A 25,589-nucleotide genomic window follows, 5' to 3' on the forward strand; every position below is an offset into this window, starting at 1 on the left:
GAAGAAGCTAATAGGCAATATGGAAAGGTTTCTAGGTTCTGTTGTTTAAAAAGAAAAACAAGGGGCAGAATAGTATGTAGGATATATTACTATTAGTGTAAAAAATGGGCAGGGAGGAGAGGAGAAGAAAACAATGTATGTTTTTGATTGTATTTGCATAAAATTTCTCAGGAAGCATACACAGGACACTAATAACATTGGTTGTCTCTGTGGAGAACCAGGTAGCTGGGGTATAGGAATGGAAAGAAGGCTTTTAACTGTATAGTCCTTTTTATTTTCTGAATTTTAAAACCATATTGGTATATTTGCTATTCAGAAAAAGTTTCTATCTACCCCCTCCCATGCCATGCTCTGTGCTTTTGCCATGTTTGTTCCGCTGTATTAGCTATGACCACACTCAGTTCTGAGATTTAACCCATGGCTTGCTTCCCTCTGCATGGAACATATGCTTCCATCCCCGTCCCTGTTCTGACCAGCCCCTCACACAAATCCTCACTCTGCCACTAATGCCTTTTCATTCTTCAAGTCTTGCTATTAACATTTTCTCCGAGAAGCTGACTCTTAAATTAGGTGCTCCTTGTTTTGTTTCATCCATCATAGCACTTACCACACTGTAATGTAACTGTCTACTAGATTGTAAGCTTGTAGAGGTGGAACTGTGTCATTCTTGTTCATTTTTGTTGCTTCTACAATAGTCCCTGGCACAATGTATAGAGACTCAAAAAATATTTACTGAATAAATGAAGTTCTGAACCTATACATCTAGTTCCAACCTCTCTCAAGTTCCAGTCCCATGTCTCCAGTACCTGTCTCGCCTTCTCGTCTTGGTTTTTCCCATTTCAGTTAATGGTACAACTGTTCACCCAGTCTTGAAACTTTGCAGTCATATTTGGTGTCTCCATCTCTCACACTTTGTATAGCAAGTCAGCAGGTCTTACTGATTCTTAGTGTTTCTAGATCCACATCTGATTACCTTAGTTTGGGCCCTGTTTTCTCACATGCAGGGGTTGTTGCTGTACCTATCTTATTCATCCTCCTGCTCTCCCAGGCATTTACCCCTCTCAGTGTATTCTTCCTAATAACAGCTTAATCTTTCCTAAAATAACTCTGTTCACATTATTTTCCTCCTAGAAACAATGAGCTTCTTTAATGCCTGTGAGATAAAGAACCATTTCAGCATTTTTTCATTTCTAACCCTTCTGTCTGCTGTGTCCTCCCTCTTCTTTGCTTATGAAATCCTGTCTGTGTTTCAAGGTGTTTCCCCCCCACCTCCTCCCGTGAAGTGTTTTTTTCCTTACTACTCCTCCCCAGGTATTCTTCTGACATGCTTATCTTCCACACCACATCTTTGGCATTTAAAAATGCTTTGTGATGTCTTTCACACTGTTATTTGGAAAGACTGTACCTGTTAAACCACAAGTTTTGTTATTTTTTGAGTTAATTTAATAGGGAAAAATTGGCTTCATTTTAATTTGCACTTCTTTTGTTACTTTGTGAGGTAATTTTCTATTAAAAATGTAGTTTCTCTTACCAATTTACATATTAAAGACAGCAATGCTTTTTTCCGTTGCAACTACTTCTTCACATTGTGTGGTGTGCATTTTAATTTTCATATGAGTTTTTGACATGCAAAAATTTCCATTTGGTGAAATTTTAAGTTTTCCCCTATAATTTCTTCTATTGTTTTTATGCTTGAAAAGTCCTTCACTGTCCCCAAACCAGCTATTAACTAATATTTTCTTCTGCTTTATGGTTTCTTTTTTATATTTACTCTTTAAATAGGTTGCAGATTTATTTTACTAACTGTTTGGGGTTAAGAATTGATTTTTTAAAAATTTTCAACTAGTTGCCCCTTATTCTAGTACCATCTATTAAATAAGACTACCAGTCATTGGAGGAAGAAAGGATTAATATTATTACATACTTATTAATTCTTTATAAATACTTGTATTTATTTCTAGACTAGATATCCTATTCTTTTGTTCAGTGATTGATCTTGAGCCTGTCACATATTATTTTAATCGTTACAACTTTATGATTTTAGTTTCTGGTAGAGTAGATCTCCTTGTTCATGTATATTTGTCTTATCTTCCTCACCTTTGTAAGCTGTTTGATAGCTGGGGGCATATACTTTTAATCTTTGTATCCTATAAAGCACCTGGTATACTTAACTAAGCATGTATTGATTCCTTGACTTCCAGGTAGAGAATTATCAGAAGACTTAAAAATCTGAGACCACTTATGAATTTCTGGCCACTTGATACATTTACCCAAAAGACATTTTAATATGCTGTAGGCATAGGAAAGTGAATAAGGCATATTGTGCCATATTTAAGTATGTTTAGCAGTTGTGAGTGTATATAATGAAACTGCTTTGATAAAGTTATTTCTAAAATTTCAAGGAGAGATGTTATTTCTTTGTCTGTATTTTCTGAAAATAAAGTCTTTGAGTTAAAGGTTTACTTCAGTTTGGATTAATACAATAAGTAAAATTTTCAAACTTTTTTCTTTAGGTAATTTTGAATTGCTCAGCTCTGCAGAGTTTATTGCATTTGCTGAGTAGCCCAAAGGAGTCTATCAAAAAGGAAGCATGTTGGACAATATCTAACATCACAGCTGGAAATAGGGCACAGATCCAGGTAATCTCATAGCACCTGTCTTTTTTTCTCTATTTTTATTAGTTAAGGTTTTTTTTCAGTCAGCCTTTAAAGTATGTATAATTTTTCATTATTGCATTGGAGAACACTAATTTCCAATGTTGTCTTATTTAGTGTACTTCTTACTTTTTTTATCCAACATTATAGAGGTTAAGTCTTTTGAAACTTACACTTAGGCCTTGGTTTTTTCTCTTTGCCTTTAATATTTGATGATTTGTCAAGATCTGAGAAATAGTATCTTGTATTTTCAAAATGTTTTGATGGACTTCATGCTAAACAGATTGGCTTTACTCTTGCCAAATAAAATATTTCTTTTCTAGTGGACCCATGTGTTGGATTGCTTCAATTTTTCATGACTCTTTGGGGACCCAGTTTTCTCTAAATGGTTATCTGCCCTTTACTTTTGTCCTTGTATTAGTGGGAGAGTAATCCAAGTGAAAGGCTAAGCCATGGGCCAAATGGTTCAGAATAGGCCATGAGAAAGGCTGGAATAATGAGTTGGAAAAGATACACCATAGACGTATGGGACTTTGAGCTGAGTGGAATCATAGAGGTCATCTAACCCAACATTCTCAATTAAAGATGAAACTGAGGCTCAGAGAAATAAAATGATTTGCTCAAGGATACCTCTAGTTAATGACAGGACCAAGATGAAGCACCTTTCCACTAAATTTTACTGACTTTCTTCAGTGGTGGAATAGAAAGAGTTCTTGACCACGAAAGCATGGTTAGTCATCCCCAGGAGGCTGTCAGGGACTGAGATTGGTAACTGTGGCATTTTATAGCATGCATCAGGGTGATTTCAGCTGTACTTTATTGTCTGCTACCACCAGGCTCTCATATAGAAGTCCTCAGTTTTTTGATAAATGAAATGATATGAACCCATTTTAGGTTCTTGAGCTAAGGAGAAACATGAAGAAAGCAATTTGAGGAAGACTACTGTAGTATATGAGAGTGATTGAGTCAAAGTACTCTGTCTAAAGGCTATTCTGGTAATCTGTGTGTGAGGTGGTGGCTTGGAATAGAATGGTGGCAGTGCTAAAGGAAAGGAAAAGATGGACTTAGGACATTCTGAATTGAGAATGTAAAGGAGACTTGGTGACTGATTGAATTTAGAATGAACAAATAAATAAATATAAAAACAGCCTTTGTAAATGAGAGAGGTTTGAAAGGAGACCTGATACAAAGAGCAGACAATATGTTTAAGGTGGTTAGCAGATGTTAAGTAAGCTGTCAGCCACCTTGGGCTGGGGCCCCAGTGAGAAATGTGGACTGGAGAGGTAGAGCACACACGTGAGAGTGGATGCTATGAGAGAAATGAGAATGGCAGAGGAAAAGAAAGAAAATTGAACTTTTATAATTTGTTATGGTGAGTGGAACAAGAGAGAACAATAAAAGAGAAAAGAACCCAGGTAGAAAACTAGGAGATTACAAGGTCACAAACTCCAGGGAGGATGTTGTTAGTGATACTAAGTGTAGCCAAAAGGTTAGGGATAATGAGGAGTTAACTCCTTCCAGTTTATTTTTAACAGGGGAAGGGTGTCATTAGTGAAGCTAGCTGAAAAGTTATAATTAGTGTCATGAACAGTTTTACAACTCTTGTAATTTCCCTTTCCATTTAATTTTTTCATTCCAGACTGTGATAGATGCCAACATTTTCCCAGCCCTCATTAGTATATTACAAACTGCTGAGTTTCGGACAAGGAAAGAAGCAGCTTGGGCCATCACAAATGCAACTTCTGGAGGATCAGCTGAACAGATCAAGTAAGTACTAGCCAAGTAGTGTCTTGTAAATTAAAGGAAAATTACTGTCTCCCAATTAAGAATGCTCAACTCTAGCCTCTTGGAAGATTGTTCTCAGTTTCATAATTAGACTCAAGCATATATTTGATTCCTTATATTGCTCCCATTCTATTGCTGAAGATAATTCTGGGATGTGAGAAGGAACACATAGTTGAGGTTTGAGGCGATCGAAATACTTATAGGGGTGGCTTGAGCCTACTCTCAAGCTGCTTGATCAAAAAACATCTTGGGTAGTCTAGAAGGTTACTTGTAGAATTCTTAGAGTCTAACTTTAATAGCTAACTCTTGCTATTTCTAGTTTAGATGTGTTAATAGTAGAATTGGACAGACTTGAAAGAGATGTATTGATATGCCTTAAAATAAAGTGCCAAATTCAGTAGAGGCAGGTCTCCTAAAGGACTATGTTATTCAGTAAAGGGAGAGGTCTGTGTATTAGCTTGAGACTTAAATGGCCCCTAGGGCAGCAACTTATAATCTTAATGGCTTGAGTAGGCATAAATATGGATAGGAATCAATTCCTCAAAGGAACATCATATAATCAGATGGTTAATTATGGATATATACAGTATTTCAGATAGAAAAAAAAAAAAGAAGAATGGAACCTAGACTCTTAGCCTGCGTTAACATTCTTTGGGGAATTCAAATGAGGAGAAGATGGTTACCAATGAGTGTTAAAGCATTAACCCCTTCTATATATGTAGTAGTATGGGGGAAACATAGCTACTTCTGATGTTGTCGCTTTGTGGGTTAAATGTAGGTGCTCAACCAATGCTGATTTTTTAGTGCTCTGTTGGAAATTTCAACATGAGAAGGTAAAGTAGTCCTAAGATTTCAGAAATTGATCAGAAAATAAGATTACAGAATATAAGTATGTACCTGAAATAATACAACTTAAATAGATTAACACATGCAGTAGCTATTTCGGTAAAGTTCATCATGGATAGGTTAGCCAAGGAGGACTTCAAGTGGTCTTCAGAGCATATTTGTATGGGATTGGGTCTTTTTTAACCTCCAAAGTTCCAGTCTGGGGTACTATGATTTTTAAGTATGCCACCACCAGATGGCAGTAATATGAAGTAATATAGAAGTTATTAGAACAGTTGATAGTTGTCTCATGTTCAAATTCAGATTTATAATTATTGTCACTATATTTTATACCAAATATGTTTTCTTAGTTGAAATAGTGAAACTGTACATGTACATATTTTAAAGACATTTTAAAATACTATGGTATCTTTCATCAGAAAGTATTCAGGGGTATTTTGCTCTGTTAGAGAGGAATGGAATTCCTACTATCCCTTTTTACTATTCAGCATAGCTATTTATAATAATGGGAGTTAATTATCAGTCTCCTAGCAGTTTTTTCTTAACTGGGTAAAGAGTTATCTTGAAAGATTATTATAAAACTATTACAGTCCAAATTATAGAAAATAAGCTGTCTTTATTACTGATAAAAGACATCTGTGGGGCTTCTGCTTATTGTTGAGAAGACAAGATTTAGATGCAAGAACCAGTTAGAATAACTTAGGAAGTATTCATAATTTTAGGTTAAATATAATCAAATGCTAATACATACTGTGGTTCTTAAAAATGAAGGATAAAGAATGTTAACTGGAGTTAAAGTTTCATGAAAGAGATGAAACTTGACATTTGGGTAGAGATTTGGCAATTTTGGAGGAGAGAGAATAGCATGAGGGAATATGCACAGTAAATGTTATTGGAAGAGGCAAATCAATCTTGCTACAGGTTATTCTTTTGCAGGGATGAGGAATTAAGTAATTGAGGGACTTTGAAAACTGGGATGAAGGCCTTAATCTTGGGTATTGGGAAGACTCTGGAGTGTCTTTAACATTGAGAGTGATATGAAGAAGATAGTGGTTTTTTGTTTGTTTTTTTAATTTGGCTGCGTCGGGTCTTAATTGCGGCATGCAGGATCTTTGTTGCTGCGTGTGGGATCTTTTAGTTGTGGCATGTGGGATCTTTAGTTGCAGCATATGGGATCTAGTTCCCTAATCAGGGATCGAACCCTGGCCCCCTGCATTGGGAGCGTGGAGTCTTAGCCACTGGACCAGCAGGGAAGTCCCAAGAAGATAGTGTTTTGAGGAGAGGAAAGAGAGCAATTAAGATGCCATTGCAGTAGTTTAGTATACTGTGATGGCCAGAATTAAGATAATAGCTGTAGGGACTTCCCTGGTGGTCCAGTAGTTAAGACTCCATGCTTCCACTGCAGAGGGCACGGGTTTGATTCCTGGTCGGGCAACTAAGATCCCGCATGCTGCTAGGTGTGGCAAAAAAAAAAAAGTGTTGTAGCATGAGGTATGGGTCTAGATATGGGAAAGAACCATCTGTAGGACTTGGGGGCAGGTTACAGATTGCAAAGGAAAGGAAAGAGCCAAAGATGACTGGAGAAAAAGGTGGTGCTGTTGATAAAAATTAGGACGCAGAAGAAGCAAAATCCTGTTTGAGAGAAATGGCTTTATTTATTTATTTAAATTTATTTTTGGCTATGTTGGGTCTTTGTTGCTGCGTGCGGGCTTTCTCTAGTTGGGGTGAGCCGGGGCTACTCTTTGTTGTGGTGTGTGGGCTTCTCATTGCGGTGGCCTCTCTTGTTGCGGAGCATGGGCTCTAGGCGCATGGGCTTCAGTAGTTGTGGCACGCGGGCTCAGTAGTTGTGGCTTGCGGGCTCTAGAGCGCAGGCTCAGTAGTTGTGGCACGCGGGCTTAGTTGCTCCACGGCATGTGGGATCTTCCCAGACCAGGGCTCGAACCTGTGTCCCCTGCATTGGCAGGCGGATTCTTAACCACTGCGCCACGAGGGAAGTCCCGAGAGAGATGGTTTAAGACACAGTGAGTTTGTTTTTCATCAGAAGAAATATTTGAGAAATATAATTCACTTTTCCAGATAGTAAATTCTTATGGACTAAATTTCCTTACCCAGAAAATTTTCTTAATGGAAGCCTCTTCTGCCACAAAAGCCAGCTAGCGTCAGTGACCAGTGATTGCTTTATCCAAGTGTTTGAAATACACCACCCATTGGAGCCAGTTCCAGACTTTAACCATAGAATTGTGCCTGTTTTCCAGTCATCTTTTCAAGGCTTCAGACTTTCCTGAGGAAATACTTCTTGCAGTGCTTTTCTCAAAGTAATATGACTTTCCAACTCCTATACAACCCAGGTCCTCTGGTGACCTGTTCTGCTTTTTGGTGCAAATTACTATCTTTGGAGAAACTTGCATCAGTAGTGAAATACCACTATGGTGGTCTTAAATCTCCAAAGATGAGTGGTTGCATCAGAAAACAGCACCTTAAATTCCTCTGATCTTGTAAGGAGGTATAATTTAAGTGGCTACAATTGGGAACCCAAAACTCATTTAATGAACTGTGCCATAATAATAATAATACCATATTTTTGCAAATATAAAACCTCACATCTTCAAAACTCTGGATTTACTTATTAGCACATTTTTGGGTAGAGTTTTATAATAAAGTTTTAGTCAGTATTTATTCATTTAATTATATACAAGTTCTAGAAGCTTTCCAGAACTTAAAATTTGTTTTTAATTCTGAATCAAGTTTTCAGTACACTGGTTTTCATAATAAAAGGTTTCATAACCAGACAGTATTACAAAAGTAAATGAGGTTTTTAAAGGCGATGTAAGGATTAGAGGTTACTGAGCCAAGATTTCTAGATGGGAGAGAAAATCATATCAAGCATAGACCAGGATCAAGTTTGCAGACAATCTGGAGATTCTGAACAAATCTCTGAAATCCAGTTGGTGTTCTATAGACTTGCCTGTATAGACCAGTGAAGTTTAAGTGCAGACATGTAAGCCATCTGTTTAATTAACTACTCTAAAATTTTGCTGGGGTTTAGTGACAGACTTAGTCTTTGATTCCCAGACTTTTCCAGTTGAGGAAACTGAGGCACAGAGAGATCAGATAACTTGTCCAAAGTCATCCAGCTTGTATGTAGCACAGCTGGGATGTAGTAGTGGTGGTTATCTCTGGGTACTTTTTATTTTTCTTTATGCTTTTCTGTTTTTCAAATTTGCAGCAACTAACATTTATAATCTAAAGAGGCTTGGTTTTGTTTTTTTAAGAAAAACAGAATTATGTAGATATGTTGAAGGAATGGTTAACAGTTTTTAGTGACTAAAAACTGTGGTGTAAAGGAAGGGGAAATGGTCAGAAATGGCTTTATGCCTTACCTAGTCTCTTTATGACTGACCTAGTCTATTCCTAGGACATATCATCTAAATTGTCAGTAAATATTTAAATAAAATTACACACAATACTATTAAATTCATTCCTTTGTAAATAATAAAGCTAAATATTACATAAAACTTTTAAAAAAATTAAGCCTCTTTAAAGAACATTTTTAGATTTACAGAAAAACTGAGATAATACAGAGTTCCTGTATACTTCCCTCCCTTCTAAGTTTCTTCTAGTAAAATCTTGCTTTAGTGTGGTTACATTTGTTATAGTTAATGAACCAGTACTGATACATTATTAGCTTAAGTTCATATTTTATATTAAGGATTATTCTTTGTGTTGTACAATTATAGGTTTTGATGATTGTTTCCACCATTGTAGTATCATTCACTGCTCTAAAAATCCCCTCTGCTTCACCTATTCATCACTACTCCCTTACTTCCATCCCTCAAATCCCTGGCAACCACTATTCTATTGCCTTTATAAAAGTTTTCTGTTTTCCAGAATGTCATATATTTGGAATCATATAGTATGGAGTCTTTTCAGACTAGCTTCTTTCACTTAGCAATATGCATTTAAGGTTCCTTCACATCTTTTCATGGCTTGATAGCTCATTTTATTTATCACTGAATAATATTCCATTGTCTGAATGTACTACAGTTTATTCAGTCACCTATTGAAGGACATTTTGGTTGCTTCTAGTTTTTGGCAGTTAGGAATAAAGCTCCTGTAAATAATTCTTGTACAGGATTTTGTGTGGACATAAATTTTCGTCTCAATTGGGTAAATGTCTAGGAGTGTGATTGCTAGATCATATGGAAAGCTTTGTTAAAAAAACAAAAACAAAAACCTGCCAAGCTGTCTTTCAAAGTGGTTATCCTATTTTGCATTCCCACCAGCAAAAAAATGAGAGTTGTTTCTCCACATCCTTACGAGTGCTTGGTATTGTCAGTGTTTTGGATTTTAGCCATTTTAATAGATGTGTAGGGGCATCATTGTTTTGATTTGCAGTTCCCGAATGACATATTATGTTAAGTGTCTTTTCATATGCTTTTTTGCCATCAGTATATCTTTGTGGAGATCTTTTGCCCATTCTTAAATTCCTTGTTTTCTTATCTTTGAGTTTTAAGAGTTCTTTTACACAATAGAATTGGCTTGTTGGGCTTGTGCTGGCTTTAGCACCAAGTGTGTCCTGTTTCAGAGGTGTGGTTACCTATAGAAACAAAAATGAAATTAATCAAAAGTATACTATTTTGAAGAATCACTCATAGTCAAAGTAAGAGAGTATTACAGTTTCTTTGAGTCTAATAATTGTGGGGGGGAAAAAGAATGGTGATGGTGCCAGAGAACTTTTTTTTTTTTGGTAGCTTTTTTTTGACAAGTATAGGTTGTATGGTTGAATGGGTGCCTACTTTTATTTCTACAGTGAATTTGAGGATTTCCCTTCTACCAATTTCATAAAAGTTTTATGAAATTAAAAGCTTTGTTTGATTAAATTGTTCTTTGTATTAATTTAGGTACCTCGTAGAACTGGGCTGTATCAAGCCACTCTGTGATCTCCTCACAGTCATGGACTCTAAGATTGTACAGGTTGCCCTAAATGGCTTGGAAAATATCCTGAGGCTTGGAGAACAAGAAGCCAAAAGGAATGGCACTGGCATTAATCCTTACTGTGCTTTGATTGAAGAAGCTTATGGTAAGATAGATTGTTTAATAGATGTCCTGAAATTATTTTTTTCCTTTTTCTCCATGCTTTTCTGGCTTGTCCACACCTGTCATTAGCAAACTCTTACAAAAAAGTTGTTCTCTTATGAGTAATATTTAGTATGCAGAATTGGAAAAGAAGATGCATTGTAGATGTGAAGAGAAGCAAGTACCCTTTTAAGTTGAGCCCTTTTTACACTGGGCTGTTAGGATCTTCCGTTCCCTGACTCTGCTTGCCATTGTGGGTACTTTTGTATTCTTACTAGTCCATCTGAGCCTCAAGAGCATCCATATCTACTGTAGACAACGCTCGACTCCACTCCTTTTCTCTTGTAAGACTTCAGAGTTCTGATTTTGAGTTGCATCCCCCAATTCCTGTGTTCCTTAAGTGTTCTTGACTGTAAAGGTTTCTAAGAGTTTCATTAGAAACAGTAGAGTCACTATCTGCCGTTTCGTTTCCTCATTCTTCCAATCTCAGTTCTAACTATACTCTTAATCACTGGTTTACCACTGTACTTTAAAGTTCCCTAAGTGATTTTAATGCATAGCCAGGATTGAAAACCACTGCTCTAGGGTTTTTTATTCCTAAAATTGGAATTAGGGATCATAGGGCACATTCATCTTCAAATTTATCAGATAATGCAGAATTGTTTTCCAAAATGACTTTAACAGTTTACCATTTTTTAAAGGCCTGATTATAAAAAACTATGTTCCTGCTTAGTGTAAGAAATTTTGAAAGTATGAAAAGACAAATGTTCCTTTACCCAGATCTTTTGCCATAGAAGTTTTGTTAATTTTTGTATGTGTGTGTGTATATATATATATATATATATATATATATAAATATGGATACATATATGAATATGTATTTTTTTTTGAGCAATGTTAACATTTATTTCCAGTATCGCTGTAGCAGTTAGATTGCTTATGGCTATAGGTAAAAGAAAGCCTAGCTCAGATGTGCTTGAACTTACTAAAGGGAGGAGTATGTGTTGGCTGATTGTTCTGGTTAGACTTCTTAGTTTAAGCAATAGAAATTGATTCTGATTGATTTAAGGATATTACACATTTGTTGAAATGATATTGGATAGCTCAGAGCCTAGGTAGATAGAACCAGAGCAAAGAATAAATTAGGCCACAGACACAGTCCCATAGGAGAACTTCTGTTCCTGGCCTTGGGCATAGGATGATGTGACTGTTATGGAAACGGCTGCTTCTGGGGACTGGCTGTTTCTTGCACACACGTTTAAGATGTCAGTTTGCAACAGTATTATTCAGATGTAATCCCAGCAATATTTTCTATGTTGCTGCAAGATGCTTATGAGATATAGAGAATCTTCCTTTTATGTCAAGAAAAGAGACATGGCAAAATATAGTTTTATTAGAATTTCCAACAGATATACAACAGATTTTTTTCTTAATTCTTCATTCTAGGTCTGGATAAAATTGAATTCTTACAGAGTCATGAAAACCAAGAGATCTACCAGAAGGCCTTTGACCTTATTGAGCATTACTTCGGGACTGAGGATGAAGACAGCAGCATTGCACCCCAGGTTGACCTTAGCCAGCAGCAGTACATCTTCCAGCAGTGTGAGGCGCCTATGGAAGGTTTCCAGCTTTGAAGCAATACTCTGCTTTCATGTCCCTGTGTCAGACCAGGCTACCCAGTCAAGTCCTCTTGTGGAGCCCACAGTCCTCATGGAGCTAACTTCTCAAATGTTTTCCATAATACTGTTTGCGCTCATTTGCTTGCCTTGCGCACCTGCTCTCTTACACACATCTGGAAAACCTCTGGCTCTCTGTGGTGGAATACCCTTCTAATAAAAGGGTAACCAGAACGGCCCACTGTCTTATGGAAAACCCTAGGCTTTGGAGATCCGCACTTATATATTATAGAGTCATGGGAATATACACATAATAATGTGGCTCCCTTTTTTTTGTGTGTGGGGGAAAAAAGAGGACTCCTCATTCCCTTTAATGTGGGAAAAAATACTGACATTAAAAGATGAGACTAAACCTTTATCTTGAATTTCACACAACTACTTGCAACAAGGGAGATGTTTAGACCTGTTGTGTACTTCAGAGTACTTTTCATGAGTTCTTCCACAGTGAACCCTTGGATTACCTGGTGGCTTTTTCTAGCCAAATTTGCATTAATCCTTACTGAGATTGGATGGTTTTCTTTCCTCTGTTGGCGCCATTCTCCACAGATATTCAACCATCCGCTCCCTCACCTTCAGCCTTCAGTGAATGTGCTTTCTAGTTGTCAGGAATGCTGAAGAATTAACACTTTGACTCTTAAATGTGATACTGGTTTGAAGAAGCCCTTAGAGCAAAAAGGAGAGGGGCACATATTAATTTGTATGCCTGTTGCTTCTCTTCGGTCTTATGTGTCTTAGGATTTGGAAGTGGTTCAATTCTAATGCTGGTATGAAGATTTAGAATCCTTAGTGATCGAAACCGTATCCTGTAATTCAATAAACAAGTTAAAAACAAATAGAAAAAAAAAAGCCCTCTGATTTTCCCAAACTTAACCAGTGTGACTAGAGGCTGTGTTTCTGCATTAAAACAAATGTTTCAGGCTTTGTGGTCCTGATGAAGGTCCTCATTAAATTGGAGTTCACCCTAGGTGCTTTTCCTCTCTGTGACTGGCAAGTAACACATGCTTTTAAAGGTTACTTAGGGAATTCTTTTTTTTCCCCTTAGTTAGGTGCAGCTGGATTCTAATGTATTCATGCTGCACATAAGTAGCATCCTTATCTTAAATAACCATCTTCTGGACATGACCTGTTTAACCCAAATAAGGGCAGTGATCTTCTTCTTACAACCTCATTGTTCCCTAATCATTTCATTTCATTTCATCTCCTACTAGTACTACCCAGTCAAGTCCCCTCCATAAAATAAAAACAGTTCTACCTTCTGGCTCATTTAATGATGACTGCAATCTCTACCTGCAAATGGCGCTTCCAGTACTGTCTTCAGTGATCCACATTTGTGCTCAGACTGGAATGAAAAAATAAGCTTAATTGCCAAGAGAACTGCAACTGAGTTCAATACGACTTCTTGGTGCTAGTTGGCCATCTTGACTCAATGTTGGGATATACTATCAGAGAAGATTTTTTGTTGATGTGCTGTTCAAAATGAATTCTGAAGGAAAAGTTGCTCACTTTTTCAGAGAATATCCTTTTATTAAACCTCTTTAATTTTGTCCTCTTCTAGAATTCATTATAACCCCAAAGCGTAACTATTTGGAAGTTCCCCTGACAAGCTGTTATATCTCTGGTAAATCCTGCTGAACTTTAGGGACATTCAGAGCTTTCATACCTCATCATGTTATTTAAGCAGCCAACTTATGTGATCTGATTTAAACTTTAAAAAATCCACTTCATTCAAAGTAGAAAGATACAAAGACAGAGGACATTGATCAGCCAAGCGTGTGATGCATTTTTTGCATCTAGTCTGTAATTGTGTCTGTGCTCTGGATGGATACCGTCTGATGTCTGTCTGTTATTGATGGAGCAGCCACTGCAAAACTAGTCAACTCCCATCTATAACTGTTACTTTTTCTAGTGCTGCTTTGTGCTGAAAGAACATTTTAGTTTACTGCACTTGACCTGTAAAAGACTTTGATCCTTTGTAATTTTAGGGACAAATTAGGTGGTTAATTTAAAGAAAAACTTTCAATGTTGCCTTTATATCACATTAAAATATAACTTCTTTCAGAAGGGTAATAGAAACACTGATTCATAGTAAAAATCTTTTTAGCTTTGACTTTTTCGTGGCTGAGTTTTTTTAAATTGTAAATTACTGGTAACACATCATTTCTCTAGGATGTTTTAAATCATGTACCTTCTATTGGATAATTTAAAAAATTTCGTTTTGATAAACCAATTTGAATGGAAAAAATATAAAACAAAATTGTTTCCCCAAGTTAGCAAGAAGAGCATACGTTGGGAATTTTTGCTAGCAGTTGCAGGTGTCTCAATGAATTAATTAAAACAAAGAAAGTCCATTTAACTAATGTCTATTTTCTGTCTAAAACAAGAGGAATTTATCTTGCTCGTGTCCTAGAAGTTCATGAGCCATGAGATACGAGCTAATTTTTTTTTTTGCAACGAATTTTTTTAAATATAAAAGTTGGAATTGATTAAAAGTTAAATCCCAGCATAACTGTTGTAACTGATAAAGCAGCCTTTTTGGTAATAGAATGACATTTAGGAGGTAGCTGTTGTCCTGTTTTTAGTTCTCTACCTGGCAGATTATATCAGTTTAGTTTCAGTTTATTGTATAATCTTATCACTAAGATGTTACTTATTACAAAAGCATGCTAATTTCAACACAGGAAAACTCTTCTGTAGTTTAATATATACTGATGGGGGGTGGTTGGGAAGTGGCTTGATTTTACTTTCCTCTCCTTTTCTTCCTCCTCCAAACTTTCAAAGTGTATTCTTTGAAATGAGAACTTTAGTGGGAAAAAAAGCATTGATAACATTTGGGATGTAAAGGCACTTTGTATCTGAAGGACCAGCAGGTAGATAACAGCCAGATTGAGAGACACCAAGAAAGGTAAAGATGATAGATACGAAGAATGGTGAGAATGAGGAGACAGAGTTCTCCATGGAACACTTTTAATTCATGTTGTCACTAAATAATTAGAACCCTTTTAAACTTAACTTATATCAGCTGTACTGTTTTTGAAAATTCTATTGCCCTAGGATAGTTCCTTCCATCTGCCAGATAAAGCTGAATGGGCTCGGGGTCATTTTTCATCGTTATTGTTACAGATATAAACTTTAACAGTTATCCCATAATAAATCTGAATTATTCCAGATTGTTGCTGACTTTGCATAAGAAAAAATATGTAGTATATTTTATTAATCAAACTTTGTCAACTATCCTTTGTTGTACATGGCCACCCACGGGCAACTATGAATTTACTTCTCTAGTGCTAAATAAATATTTCAGTTATTTAATACCCCAATTTGGGGTTGCATTATGAAAGAGTTTTCCTCAGGTTGAAGAATTTTTCTTTCTCGCTAATGAATTTTGTGAACATTTTTATATCAATAGGCAAGTCATTATAGCTGTTGTTAAGGGCTTGGGGCTTTTTACATATATTAGAAATTGTGATGTCTAAGGGTGATTTTCACTAAAGAAAAGGGATCCACTTTTAGAAAGAGGTATTATTTGCTTTTCGTATTTATTTACTATGTTCTACCTCCTGCATTCCAAAATTTGCTCATTTGCAGAGACAGGTATACCTATATATGGAAGTCTCAAATCTGAATTTTTTGCCATCTGAAGTTAACAGAACCATTTTCTTCTGTTGTGAGGTGAGCAGAGTAAATATATATCTACCCAGCTGAGAAATATTCTTGGCTATCTTTTTCTATCATCAAAAGTTAAAGTTACATATATATCTTTAAGAAGCTAAAGTAATTGAAGGCAGATATAGTACTACTAGTACAGTAAGTCTGCTCTAACTTGGAGAATATTCTATAGCATGCTTTATTGTCAGAAAAGGATAGGTAGTAACAATGGGTACCAGAGCATCAGAAGAATGTGTGATAAAGTAAAATAAATATTATATGCTGATTCTAAAAATATCAGATTGCTACTGGACATAAAATTCATCTGGAAGTTTGGGGTAAGAAGAAAGGATTAAGGGTAGATGAAGTTCCATTCTGTTTTCAGCTAGGGGTAGACAAGAAGTCCCAGTCTGTTTTCCTACAGGTCACATAAAGGCAACTAGTCTATTTGAACCACTGTTGTGTTCCAGGTGCTTGACTAAGTGAAGGCTTTCACTTTTCTCTCATTTAATCCTTCAACTGCTCTTTGAGGTGGATAATTGTCATTATGTTACAGTGACAAAATCAACACTTAGGAGAATTTACTTTGCCTCAAGGTCACAGCCCTTGAACACTGTCTAAAGGTGGGGAAAAGCCCTGCAGGTTGTGTGTCTTGAAGAAAGCAGCAGTCACAGTGGTGGTGTTCTGTGCCAAGAATTCCCAGAACAAGACACCGCAACCACAGCGGGGCCAACTCTTGTTTTGTTGGGCCATTCTTTCTTGTTCTTCCTTATCAGTCCCCTTGAAATGACTAAATCAGGTATGAATTGCTTTTAGGTTACATAATCGGGAGTGTAGACCCTCTCAGTCCAAACATCTTTCCCCTTCTGTGGTGCTAAAATTCTGTATGACCTGACAAGTTAAAAATAATATATAAATGATTGATTTTGAGTTTAGTAGCATAATGGCTAAACTCAGAAACATGTTCCATTCAACAAACTCAAATGTAGGAAGTACTGACAGAGAGGGAAAGGCTTTGGAACAAACAATGCTGCCATAGAAAGCAGTGCCATCCATGGATGTGAATTTAACACAGCTTACTTCCTAAAGGAGTGTCAACACAAGGAGTGTCCAAAATTTAAAAAAATGACCTTTTAATGTATGTTGTTGAGTATGTTCTGCTTACCTCGTCATTTTGACCACTCTATGTCCTTTTTCAAAGTGTTCTTACACTTTGATTTGGAATGGTTCTAATGATTCTTTGTACTTGAATGTGGTTGGTCAGGCCATGGATGAGTGCCTTGCACACAGTAGACATTCAATAAATATTAAATGACTGAAGGAATGTGCATCTATGTGATATTAGTAAAGGGTACTTGGTTACCAAAGAAAGCTCAAAGGAATTCCTTTATGCTGCTGTTTGAAACAAGGATTAACAACTCTTTAGTGTCTCAAAATTTAAGTGCTTTATATGTAGTTCCCTTTCAGGAGACATAATTTGACCTGAAGTTTACAAAAGCAAACGCTGTCATAACACAGGTTTGTTATATTAAAACAAAAACAAAAAACCTATGCCTTCTGAGAAAAGTTAATGGGTATATTTTACAGGGTAACTAATATATAATCAACCCCATGTTTATATATACACCAGAAATAGCTCATCAGTCTCTTCTGGCATACTCTAAGAAGAAAAAATTTTTTTGCCAATTATATCCAACCAATGTGGAAGTGGTGGTTGCCTTACGCTATTAAATAGAGATTTTTCATTTTTACACATTGTATGTATTGCTGCATGAGAATACTTTCTTTATACATTCTTCCAATTTAAGTGACAAATCAGTAGAAACAGAAAGATGTATTTATTCATTCTGTGATTGCTTCTCTACCATTTTTGAGAGATTCCACTGACCAGGTATTTTTTCTGAAAACAAAACAAAATCTTAAAACAGTCTTACTTCCTGCAGACTACACTGTTATCCATAGTACACAACTGTAGGGTTTACAAATTTATTAAAGCTAGCTTAGATGACTGTTGCCCCTATTTCATTTGCCATTTTGAAAAAAAGTATTTTTCTAATTTTAAAATCAATAATGGTCATTTCTGTGATCTTGAATGTTTTTCCAAAGAATGAAATTACTCTAAATTCCTTTATCTATACCCACTTAACCTGAGGAAGCCAAAGGAGCCCAGCAGGTGTCCACAATATGGAGCACTGCCCTATCTAAAACTCTTGGCCCCAGCATTATTTATGGGTAAGGAGAAAATAGAAACCCAGAAGACCACAGTGGTGGGCAGAGATCTGGGCAGGCTGGAGTGCAAATTAGCATACAAAGAGTGTAGAATCTTCCAAGATTAACTTCTGATAATGAGGAGAGCCCTCTTGGGAAGTCCACACTTAACTGTTCTGGTTTGCTGGGGGCAGTCCCAGTTTTTAAATCAACACCTGTTAATTATTTTAGTGCCCCGTTTCACTTTAAAAAAGTCTCAGTTTAGATAAATTGCATGGCTACCCCATATTCAGCCCAAAGAGATGCTTGTATATTTAAATTGCTAGTGGTCTTAAGCAACTGGGTATGTATAGAGTTCTATTATGCCTGATTTTTGAGGTCTGGATTTGGTAATCAGTTGCTACGAAGGACGTCAGTCAAGTTGTTCCTTAGTATAGGAATCACTCCCAGGCCGTGTTTAAGGTCTGACACACATACCCACCTCCCACCCCCAATTTTTTTAGAATTAAAAAAAAAAAAAAAAGACCCATTTGTGGCAATATTTCTTACAATTGCAACTTTACTGGGTGGCAAGGAGAATAAACCTTTCAACCACAGATGAGACTTTCAGTTCTAAAACTTCTATGGGAAATTTAAAGAAACGTTAATGGGAGAGAAACTTCCAAATCACCTGTCTGGTGAAGATTAAAAGTAGCAAAAATACAAATCATTAAAAACGGTACCGAGTAAGGAATTTTGCTTGAGAGCCCCAAATGCAAATCTCTAGTTATGGTTTCAGCCACTGTGGATTTACTTGTATCAGTATTCCCTATTCCTACACACTCCACAGTTGCTGACGCTCCCCTCCGCCCAAGGAAGTAAACTAATGCTTTGTCCTAATCCATACAGACTACAGTATTAGGACTACATGTTAGTGTTAGAACATGACTTATGAATAAAGATTTAACTAGTTATGTTCATAGCTGTTTCTTTACACGAGTTCCTGATGCTATTCATAAAAACACTGCAGACACCAAGAAATGAATTTTAATACTGAAATCTCTCAAATTTTGGGAAAATCTGACGCAAAATCATTTCTGGATATTTCTGTCAACACATTCTTAATTGTGTGCCCCCTCTCCCCCTCATGCTTGTGGTATTTCTAGTGGGCTAAATATACTCCAGTACCAACACCCATCTTAGCCCTCAGACCATGTGTTTACCTTGTCTAATTGCCTTTCTTTACTCTGTGTTGGAAAAATACAGATTTACTTATATTCTTTGAAACAAAGCCTATGCTTTGTTCTGTGAAGTGCTTTTAAATTTATTTTTTAATGAGTTATTTAGAGTGTTTCTAAGCTTCCCAGTAAAAATCACTCTAACCCTGGGAGTGATAACCCTCCCTAAATGGGAGGAGGAAAGGAGAGGGAGGAGGTGGAGTTTAATGAGATTAAGATAATGTATAAAAATGGATGCTTCAAACCATTTTAAAGATGCTCTTCCCATTCTCAGCACCACATTGTGTTTATACTGTTAATTTGCACTAGCTAAGACAATTCCTGTCTAAATTCCAAACTAGAGTAGTAGGGTCTTTAAGTAATGAGGTTTTTACAGTTTATTCTAGGTGATCTAGTTATGCTGTTGTGCCTTATAAAAGCAAGACTTTAAATTATCCCCAGTAAGTATACGACAGGAGACCCTTGGTTTCCAAAAGCTTTAATTGGTGACTGACAGAAAACATCCTGAGACACATTTGCGTCTTCACTTCAACTGGCTACCAGGAAAACCTTTCAAACAACACTAACAGCCTCTCTTGGGCACTCTTTATTGCGCAATTACGATCGACTCTCCCTATATGTGGGTTACACATCCTCACATTCAACCAATCACAGATCAAAAATCTTCCCCCCAAAATCCTGAAAGTTCCAAAAAGCAAAACTTTAAATTGCTTCATCCTAGCAACTATGTACATAGCATTTATATTGTATTAGGTATTGTAAGTAAGTAATCTAGAGATGATTTAAAGTATAGGGAAGGATGTGAGTAGGTTATATGAAAATACTCCAGCATTTTATACAAAAGACTTGAGCATCCAGTGGATTCTGGTATGATGTGTGGCGGGGCGGGGGGGGAGGGTGTCGTGGAACCAATTCCCTGTAGATACCAAGGGACAGACTATACAGGATTGGAGAAACTAGTCAGGCTTCCATTTTTGGTAAACTTATTCTTGTTTAAAGAGTAATTTACACCTGAAAAGCATGTATCCTTCACATATTTCGCAGCCACTAATCATTTCTTAAAAGTAGGGAGGGCTGGCTAAAGCCTAGTTACGAGTAACCTTACACATTTCTTACCCCATTCCACCTTTTCCGTTCCAAGCACCTATGCAGATCTGAACTTTCCTTGTCTTTGGAAATTTAAACCATAAGGAAGTGCTAAGACAAACGTCTGCTCATTTCCCCCGGCACTACCATGTCGGGCTACCTGGGCACTGGCCTTTAAAGGCCCCTAACACATATTCTTTATCCTTCCCGAAACGTTTAGGGAACACTTTTTAAATCAGAAGTCTTACAATCTGGGCGTAAATTTAGCTACGTCCCCCTCGCCTACTTGCAGCCTTTCGTACCCGCCACCAGGCTCTACACCACAGCAGGTGGAGGAGAACAGAATGAAAGCCACCTGTGCAGCCGGAGCTTACGCAGTCATCGGCGCTGGGTGGGCCCCGGTCTGCTAAAAAACGCGCGGTCTGAGCGCCTTACATCCAAATGCGGGCTTAACCCTGCAGCTACGGGCATCGCAAAATTCAGTCCGTTCTCGTCACACGGTTTCCAAAAAGTAATGAATGTTCTTCGAAATACTCACTGCTTCCCACGCTAGCCAGTGAGGTATCGTAGAAGCCTTGTTCACTCTCCCTCTCGCCCAAGAACGCAGCCCACTGCTCGCGCGTGGAGGGCAAGGGTACAGAAGGCCGGAAGAAAACCTCAGGACTTTCTTTTGCGCAAGCGCAAGGGGGCTTCCCCCACAAGTCACCTCGGTTCGGAAGTGGTGGTGGAAGGGGCACCCTCTGCGCATGCGCCCGGCTGTGCTGCCCCCGCGTTAGTTCGCTACGCAGCGGTGAGGAGAGTGAGCCGCAGGCCTGGACCTCAGGGAACCGAGCCCACGCAGGTTTTCGCTTAGCTTCTGAAATCTGTTTAAAGCGGTGATTCATTCATGCTCAAGTAGAGTACCTAAAGTCTGGCGGGTAGGGGTGCTCAGTAGTCTCAAACATTTCAGAGCTGGGGGGAGGAGCGGTGAGAAATACTTTCTGTAGATTCCCACCCCGCCTCGCCCCACCCCTCCGCGTGCAGCTTTGGACCGCTTTATACATTCGCAGAATACCCAGCAGTAATACCTTACTTGCCGACAGCGCACAGGACCCTTTTAATAGTATTTCTCAAGTATTTGTTTACAGAGGAAGAAGCGAGGAAAAACTGAAGCGGTCCAAGCCGTGCTGCTGTATCAGTGTATATTGTAGTTTAAAAACGATCCAGAAATTGTCACTAAAAGACCGTTTTTTAGTTTGTTGATTTTTTTTTTTTTTTTGAGTCCGATGTTTTTTATCTTCATTTTGCTGGACAGAAGGGCCAAAATACTGGCTGCCTGGTTCAGGACCGGACATCTAGCCAGCCTACAGACTTCGAGCTTCAGAGTCATGACTACAAAGGAGTCAGGAGGTGCCAAAGCAGAGTCGGCTCTCTCTTCATCAGCCAATCCGAGCAAGCGTGTGTCTGAAAAACCAAACTATGCTCTGAAATTTACTCTGGTGGGACATACGGAAGCAGTATCATCAGTTAAGTTTAGTCCTAATGGAGAATGGCTGGCAAGTTCTTCTGCTGATAAAGTAATTATAATTTGGGGCGCCTATGATGGAAAACATGAGAAAACACTTAAAGGACACAATTTGGAAATATCAGATGTTGCCTGGTCATCAGATTCCGGTCGTCTTGTTTCTGCCTCAGATGATAAAACTCTAAAGATTTGGGATGTGAGATCTGGAAAATGTTTGAAAACGCTTACAGGGCACAGTGATTATGTTTTTTGCTGTAATTTCAATCCACCATCTAACCTCATCATTTCAGGATCTTTTGATGAGAGCATGAAAATATGGGAGGTGAAAACAGGAAAGTGCCTTAAGACTTTGTCTGCTCATTCCGACCCAGTTTCTGCTGTTCACTTTAATTGTAGCGGGTCCTTGATAGTGTCAGGTAGCTATGATGGTGTCTGTCGAATCTGGGATGCTGCATCAGGTCAGTGTTTAAAAACACTTGTTGATGATGATAACCCTCCTGTCTCTTTTGTAAAATTTTCTCCAAATGGTAAATATATTCTCATTGCAACTTTGGACAATACTCTTAAACTATGGGATTACAGCAGAGGCAGATGCCTGAAGACATATACTGGTCACAAGAACGAGAAATACTGCATATTTGCCAGTTTTTCAGTTACTGGTGGAAAGTGGATTGTGTCTGGTTCAGAGGATAACCTGGTTTACATTTGGAACCTTCAGACTAAAGAGATTGTACAGAAATTACAAGGCCATACAGATGTCGTAATCTCAGCAGCTTGTCATCCTACAGAAAACATCATTGCATCAGCAGCATTAGGAAATGACAAAACAGTTAAATTATGGATGAGTAATTAAACCCTTTAGAAATCAAGTAGTAGAGTCAAATCGGCCAAAAAAAAAAAAAAGGTTAGGTATTATAAAAGATGGTTTCCTCTCAATTTTGGAATGGTTTTGTATTTTTTTTTAAACATTGCCTTGAATTACAAGATTTTAAGACCTCAATTTGCAAAGCAACACAGTTGGAAAAGCAAGTCTAGATCCCAGGGTTTCTGACTTTAATCTTGAGGTCTGTTATTAATCTCTTGTGTCTGTCCTTGAGCAGATTCTCATTCTGTTCCTCTCAGTGACTATTCTAGAGGATCACTGTATTTGACAAAAATTTAGAAGTAAGGCTCACAAGACAGGATGACTGATTAAATGAGGGTAGCAAGGGAGTCTGGAATAACTCCAGGGTATTTGGTTTGGGCGAGCAGATGAATTAAGAGAATAAGCCTAGGATGGTGGTGGATTGGAGATTTATGTCAGATGCCACTCACACACTTTAAGTGATAGCCTACACGATGGGACGTGAAATGGTCCATGGAATCAAGTTTGTAAATTGGGAAAAATAAGCAATGGTTGTGTTTGTTCTGAGAGTCTAAAAGTTTTAAGTTTTTATCAAAATAAAAAGTAAAAATAAACCAGAACAAAATTATAAAGGCATTTTACTGAAGGACCTCTCACTACCTTGTCAGACTGCCCTCTCCTGATTCTCAGGGCAAGCTCAATGTCTGTATGAGGCTGCTCTCTTTCCATTAGGTCTGACCTAACCCTACCCATGCTACAGACTCAGTTCAGAAAATCATCACTTTGTGTAACCATCACTGGCTGCCTGCCTGACAGCTAAATTCGCTTTTCTTGCTTCTTGCTATAGCTTCTGTTATAAAATTCAAAATATATCATTTACCAATTTGTGTTGTAATGGTTTCATGGGCCATGTGTCTGGTAAACTATGAGCTCTGCGGAGTCAAGTATGTTTTATTTATCTTTGTATTCTCACTTTTTGTATATAGGAGGGACTCAGGTAATGTTTGATGAATGACAATGAATTATACCACCATCACAACTTCATTCCTTACCTGCTTTCAATAAGTTTTCGGAGTCAATCCCTATACTGTTACTTTTGTTGATTAAAAGTATCTAACCATAGCCTCACATGTTAACTTTATTCAAACAGGGCTTACAGGAAATATAAAGTGGAAAATGTTTTCTGCCCATTTTACCTATAGAGACATGATAAACATGAAAAAATAATCTAGGAATTAAGCAAAACATAGTACAATGATCACTTAATTGAAAGTAGGTATTATAGAATACAAAAGAAGACGGTTTTGCCCTTGTTGCTTTTAATAGTGCTCATGAAATATTTGCTTGACAAGTTGTAAGCAATATAAGATAGTAGAGTTACTAGTAGGTGAGTGACTGCTAAGAAGTTAATAAGTGAGGGTACTGGGAGAAGTGGGATTAGATAGGGGCAGGTCCTAAATACTGGTCATGAAATTTATATTTAACCCAAAAAGAGGTAGTCACTATAAGTTATTGAATAGGAGAGTTGACACAAAATGAGAAATGATTATATAAATTCTTGCTGCATGGTAGCATTTTTGAGCTTTGACTTAATCATACATTTTATTACAATATATCTCCAAGATACAACACTTTAAAATGCTTCTTTAGAAGTTAAAAATGGTATTGTTCTATGAAGAAAGATAATACACTTTTAAAAAGAAGTACATTAGATTTTACCCATATTTAAAACCCATATTTAGATAAGATGTAACATGTGTTCCAAAATAATCAAGAAAAACTAATCTGCTAAAATGTATACAAAGCAATGCTTTTTGATGATAAATTTGCAAGTGATAAAAATCGAAGAGCTTGATATCTAAAATGAAGCTAAGGTCAGAGTACTGTGACGTATATAGACAGACACAATTAACATCATCAGATAGATTATGAAGCTGTCGGTAGAGTGGTGCATTACATTTTACCGAGTATTTTATTAAACCAAATTCCCAAACAGCTGCATATATTACTTTTTAATCTGCTATAACCCTCTGAAGAGAACCAGCAGGTTGGGATGTTTATGCGGACCTGCCATCCGTTAATACTATTGAAGCACATGAGAATAAATGAAATACTTAAATAGAAACCAGCATCCATACCTAAGTGTGAGACAACCTGGCACCCTCGTCGAACTGTAAATAAGATACATACCAGATGCAAATGCTTATTTTTCAACACTAATTTAATAAGAAAATGCATTTGATAGATTTTCATAACTGAGAAATTTAGTGTAAAGGCAGAAGGAAAAGGACCGGTTGGGAATTGTAAGCCATGGAGCAGAAGAGGTGACTGTGCTGGCCCCAAGCAACTCCATGGCGCTGGGATTTCAAAATCCTCAGAAACTTGTGGCCAGACCTCCATCATCACCTTGCCGGGACTTTTTCAAAGACTGTTCTCCTAAAAGCCTCTGTCTACCAGCACGCCTGACAAAGGCATAGTGTGGTCTCGCTGCTTCCCAGGGCTCTTGAGAAACACCAGGGCATTTGGGAAGGTTAGCGCTCCAACGTGCACCTGGGCAGTGTACTCAGCTGGCCCTCCTTATCGCTTCAGAAATGAGGACACAGAAGAGAGAGAAATGCAGAACTAGAAACCATTTGGCTTCCGGGGAGATGTCACTTTGGTAATGGGAATTAAAGTAAGATACGGGACCTGACTCTCTAAAGAAGAGTTAATATTAAAGTTCAAGTAAGTTGTCTCACTTTTCATTCTTTCATTTTCTCAAAAAAGCTGAGGCTGCATTTAACCTGGATCAAAGCCGTAAAATATAGACAAGTCATTTCTTTAAGAAAATTTATTTGTAGCTCTAGAGCAGAATTAGGGAACTCATACCACATTCATTTTAATAAGGCCTGTTACTGCAACATTGTTTCTAGATTTTCAAAATCCAGCCAACATGGATATCTCTGCTACTCTGTTTTGGCCTTCACAGCAGCTTCTTCTCTCAGACGAGCTTTCTTTTCTAGGTTCAGGCTTGCTGGCGTCAGTACAGTGACATCCTCCCCAAACCAG

At 37.5% G+C, this 25,589-nt stretch overlaps 2 protein-coding genes and 1 long non-coding RNA gene across 3 annotated transcripts in view; 2 read left to right on the plus strand and 1 right to left on the minus strand.

The window, feature by feature from the left end:
* KPNA1 (karyopherin subunit alpha 1) overlaps positions 1–17,002 on the plus strand; it is a 76,742-nt gene extending 59,740 nt beyond the window's left edge. The window contains exons 11-14 of the mRNA XM_082459488.1: positions 2,514–2,639; positions 4,294–4,421; positions 10,187–10,365; positions 11,808–17,002. Coding sequence (XP_082315614.1) covers positions 2,514–2,639; positions 4,294–4,421; positions 10,187–10,365; positions 11,808–11,995 — 621 coding nt within the window. The 3' untranslated portion in view covers positions 11,996–17,002. The remainder of the gene's footprint in view (positions 1–2,513; positions 2,640–4,293; positions 4,422–10,186; positions 10,366–11,807) is intronic.
* Positions 12,936–20,850, minus strand: LOC309659640. The gene is made up of 2 exons (XR_014262897.1): positions 20,732–20,850; positions 12,936–13,376 (listed from the first exon to the last, which is right to left on the minus strand). It is a non-coding gene; the product is annotated as an uncharacterized lncRNA (long non-coding RNA).
* A 710-nt stretch (positions 20,851–21,560) lies between these two features.
* On the plus strand, positions 21,561–25,275 carry WDR5B (WD repeat domain 5B; the record flags this gene model as incomplete). The annotated part of the gene is made up of 1 exon (XM_082459499.1): positions 21,561–25,275. The coding sequence occupies one exon, from the start codon at positions 21,561–21,563 to the stop codon at positions 22,548–22,550; it is 990 nt and encodes a 329-aa protein (XP_082315625.1). The 3' UTR covers positions 22,551–25,275.
* Positions 25,276–25,589: the final 314 nt, after the last annotated feature.

Source organism: Balaenoptera physalus, assembly GCF_965194825.1.
Source record: "Balaenoptera physalus genome assembly, chromosome: 4".
NCBI lineage: Eukaryota > Metazoa > Chordata > Mammalia > Artiodactyla > Balaenopteridae > Balaenoptera > Balaenoptera physalus.